General features: G+C 53.2%; 1 protein-coding gene across 1 annotated transcript in view; it reads left to right on the forward strand.

Annotated features, from left to right (window-relative positions):
• Positions 1-4,701, forward strand: part of SH3TC1 (SH3 domain and tetratricopeptide repeats 1) — a 52,325-nt gene that overhangs the window by 21,731 nt on the left and 25,893 nt on the right. Inside the window, exons 10-11 of the mRNA XM_012002192.1 lie at positions 444-639; positions 3,960-4,096. Of these exons, the coding sequence (XP_011857582.1) occupies positions 444-639; positions 3,960-4,096 (333 nt within the window). The remainder of the gene's footprint in view (positions 1-443; positions 640-3,959; positions 4,097-4,701) is intronic.

A 4,701-nucleotide genomic window follows, 5' to 3' on the forward strand; every position in this document is an offset into this window, starting at 1 on the left:
CTGCCGCCGCCTCCAGGGCACACAGGGGCTGCAGAGAAGCCAGACAGGAGAGAGGATGGGTGAGGGACTGGGGGCGTGGGAATGTGGCCCTGAGTTTCCCGTGGGCACCAGGGAAGCCCTTCCTACACTGACCCCAGGCACCTGCCTGAGACGCTGGGCGAGGGAGAGGGTGTGGACCTGGTTACATCTCTGATGGCCGAGGCTCATTTATCAACATCTCTGAGCCTCCATTTTCCTCATCTTCAATAGAGGGATAAAAACATCCCCTCTGAGGACCACGGAGACGTTCCCTGTCTCATTGCGGAGGCCAAGCTCTACTACGAACCTCCTAGCAGCCAAAAGATGAATTCCCCATGGTCCAGGGTGGCTGGCATCGGCCCTGTCTGCCCGCTCAGGCCCCTATTTGGTCTCCCTGGCACTCACCGTGTGGCTTTCTTCTGTAGCTGTGGGCCTGGCCTGGGCCTTGGCAGACTTCCAGGGCTCGGGGCCCGAAGAGATGACCTTCCAAGGTGGCGACCTCATCGAGATCCTTGGGGCGCAGGTGCCCGGCCTGCCCTGGTGCGTGGGCCGACACGCAGCCTCGGGCCAGGTGGGGTTTGTGCGGAGCGACCTTATCAGCATGCAGGGCCTCGTGTCCGAGTGAGTGGCTGGAGCCCCGCCCCTTTCCTGAACCCACCCCCATCTCACTGAAGGGGACATTGTTGCGTCCACCTGGCTTCCCAGGTGACAAGCCTGGAAATCACTGTGGACGATGCCAAGTCTCTTCCCTTGTCCTCAGGCTGCTGCCCCCTCAGCCCCAGTGCCTGACTCCAGGGTTCCCCGGTGTCCTTCCTCCGGGCTGCTGCAGGGAGAGCGTTCCCTCGAATGCCCACCTGCCCATGTGCATTATCTTCCCGTGGCTGCCGTGATAAGGCACTGCACACCAGGCGCTTAAAGCAGCAGAAATGTGCTCGTTCAGAGTTGTGGAGGCCGAAAGTCTAAAACCAAGGCCAGAAGGGCCACATTTTCTCTGGAGTCTCTAGGGGAGGGTTCTTCTCGCCTCTTCCAGCTCCTGGTGGCCGCGGGCGTTCCTTGGCTTGTGGCCACATCACTGCACTCTGCCACCATCTCCATGTGGCTGTCTTCCTCTGGGTGTCTACTGTATTCTCTTCTTATGAGGGTGCCCGTCTCCTAGCGCCCATCCAACTCCAGTCTGACCTCATCTTAGCTGAACTAATTACACCTGCAAAGATCCTTTCTCCAGAAAAGCTTACCTTCTGGGGTTCCGAGAGACGTGAATTGAGGGACACAATGCAATCCAGTACACACGTCGCCCTCCTCCGTAAAGCCCCAGGAAGCTTCTGGGCCCAGCCTTGCGGGCCCCCATGGCCAGGCTGGCCCTCGCCATCAGCTCACCAGAGTGCAGCTGCACAGAGTAACTCGTGCCTTCTAAAACGGCTCTGGGTGACACGTATGCCCTTCTGCCCGGGATGCCCACTCTCCCCGACCCCCCTGTTCTCCTGGGGCCTCCCATCAGCCCCCGTGGCTCCTCTGTGGGGGCACTCTTCTGGCCATACGCCTCTTCCTATGTGATTCCCACACCGCCCATGACCTGCCTGCCCCCAGCCAGGGAACTCGAAGAGAAGAATTCCCTGGTCACTTCTGTGTCCTCACTGCCCAGTGCGAGCAACAGCAGGGGGTCTTTGGAGAGGAGTCAACTGTGCCCATCCTTTGACGGAATTCTGTTTCCCTGGACTTGAGCTTCTTCAGACCTCGGTCAAGGAGCACAGAGAACGTGGGTGCGTGGAGAGTCCACTTTCTGGGTCATATGACTCTGGTCCTGGCCCCACCAATGAGATGCTTGTCTTCAGTGGTCCTTTTCCATGTTTGGGGCTGCGACAGACCAACACCTCTCAGACTGGGTCTCAGAGGCCATTTGTTATCATGCCTCATCAAGCTATGCACTTGTTCCCCTCATGGAAAGGGTCCGTCTGCTCTGGTACCTCGGGCACCTGTGCATCAGAAGCAGCTGAAAGCTGGCTAGGCCGTGCTCTGACGGCAGGAGCTACACCAGCAGTTCCCAAAGCATGTTCTCACCCACTACTCCATCACAGACTTCATCGTGCCCTAAGCAGTGGGGAAAAGCTTTGTTCACATCCCTTGTGGGTGATCCCAGGGATTCCCAGCACAAACAAGGTATCTTTTTCCTGTTGAAATGCCTTTCCCACACTTACGTAACCTCCAGAATCCTCTTCTCACACAACCCTGTTTGCTTTTGGCTGAGCTGGTGTTCCACGGGACACTGTCTGGGCATCCTTGGTCTAGCTGATCCCTACCATTTCCGAGGGAGACCACAACTTCTCAACAGGTCACTGGGGGCCGTGTGAAGTCAGCATGTACTGAACTTAAAAAGGGTCAGAGAAGAGCCGGGGAATGAGCATCCTTCCTTTAACCCAGAAGGATGACAGGGCCAGGTGCCATTGTTCCTGTTCCCGGATGGAGAAATTCTGACTTCTCTCATCCACTCAACAAATGTTTGCTGAGTATCTTTCCTAATCCAGACCCTGGATTTTCATCTTTTATTTAATGAACAACCTGGTGGCTCTTCTTTTTTTTCGTTAACTTTATTTTTGACACAATTTCAGACCTAGGAGAAAATTGCAAAAAGAGTACAACATTCCCATATGCCCTCACCCAGATTGCACAAATGTTAACATGTTATGATATTTGCTTTATTACTTTCTCTCTTTCACTTCTATTTTTTTCCAAACCCTTTGAGAGTCAGTTGTAAACATGATGTTCCTTTACCCCTAAATAACGCAGTATGTGGTTCCTAAAACCAGGACATCTGCTTATGTAACCACAGTACAACTGTCAAAATCAGGAAATTAACACTGATACAATGCCATTATCTACAGATCTTATTCAGATTTTGCCAGTAGTCACAATGATGCCCTTTATAGACAATGAAAATTTCAGACCTCGTGTTCTATTCAGATGTCCTGTCTTGCCTTCTTAATATGAAACAGCTTTTCAGTCTTTCTTTGATGTTTTTAAAGAATATAGGCTCGTTATTTTGTAGAATGTGCTGTAAGCTACTCTAAGTTTTTTTAAAATCTCAATAAGATGCTTTTCAAAGTTTCATATTATACTGGTAATTTAGTCCTATAAGCAAAAATTGCCTCCTTTCTCTTTCCCTCTCTCCCTCTCTCCCTCTCTCCCTCTCTCTCTGTTTCTTCCTGTAGTTCTTCTCCCTGACTTTATGAGAGTGCCCTGAGTTTATGTTGGGGAGCATTGAGGTTGTACAGAATCAGTAGGAGTTTACAATGTGGAGAGATTGGATTGGTTCTGCCTGCAGCTGTTACAGGAGACTTCATAAGGGAGGGGACATTTGGGGTGGGGCTTTGAAGGCTGTCTAGGAGCTCACTGTCCTAGGACACCATTACCTGTTTGCATCTGTTGCAGCCTTTCCTGCTTTTGGGTATCTGACCCTGGCCAGACAAGGCACCCCTTGAGGGCAGGATCTGTTTGTTTGTTTTTTTTTTTCCAGACGGAGTCTTGCTCTGTTGCCCAGGCTGGAGTGCAGTGGTGTGATCTCGGCTCACTGCAACCTCTTCCTCCCGTGTTCAAGTGATTCTCCTGCCACAACCTCCCGAACAGCTGGGATTACAGGCTCATGCCACCATGCCTGGCTAATTTTTGTATTTTTGTAGAGATGGGGTTTCACCATGTTGGCGAGGCTGGTCTTGAACCCCTGATCTCAAGTGATCCGCCCACCTCAACCTCCCAAAGTGCTGGGATTACAGGCGTGAGCCGCCGCGTCCGGACTTTTTGTTGTTGTTGTTTTTAAATCTCTGTCTCCACCCCGGGCAGAGAGTAGTGCTCCGAGACTGTCAAATCAAGGAATGGAAATGCATCTTAGTGTGAAATGCCGACTTCGCAAATATGTTATTTTAAATAAAGCACTTCATTTTTTCCAGGTTGGAAAGTGCAATTTTTCTCAATGAGGAAGAAAAGTCATTCTTCAGCGAGGGCCGCTTTTCTGAGGAGGATGCCAGGCAGTTGCTGAGGCGGATGTCGGGCACTGATGTCTGCAGCGTGTACAGCCTGGGTGCGTGTGGGCGATGCCTGTGGCAGGCTGCTGCCCTCCCCTTTCCCTTCCACAGCCCCCGCTGCCTTGTCCATCCACAGATAGTGAGTGCCAGCCCCCGGGCACTGAAAGGTGAACAGACAGAGGCTGCCGCCGCCTCCAGGGCACACAGGGGCTGCAGAGAAGCCAGACAGGAGAGAGGATGGGTGAGGGACTGGGGGCGTGGGAATGTGGCCCTGAGTCTCCCGTGGGCACCAGGGAAGCCCTTCCTACACTGACCCCAGGCACCTGCCTGAGACGCTGGGCGAGGGAGAGGGTGTGGACCTGGTTCTAATTTGCCAGCCCTGAAGGCTCCTGTTCGGGGCCCAGCCCTTTGCCCACCGCGCTTTGCCTGGGTGAGGGTGACTTTTCTCCTCGCCACAAGACAAAGAACCCAGGCTGTGGTGTGACCTGGTCACCTGGCTGCCAGGGAATGTCATGGTGGGATCCCAGGGCTGCCGCCTTCTAAGGACAGAGATAGTCCCTCTGACCTCAGTGCCCCTCTGTGTGCGACAGGTTTCTCTGGGGGCTGCAGAGCAATGCATGGATGAAGGTGGTATGTCATCCACAACATAAAGAAACATGGCAGAGGT

Source organism: Mandrillus leucophaeus, unplaced genomic scaffold (assembly GCF_000951045.1).
Source record: "Mandrillus leucophaeus isolate KB7577 unplaced genomic scaffold, Mleu.le_1.0 Scaffold68, whole genome shotgun sequence".
NCBI classification, from domain to species: domain Eukaryota; kingdom Metazoa; phylum Chordata; class Mammalia; order Primates; family Cercopithecidae; genus Mandrillus; species Mandrillus leucophaeus.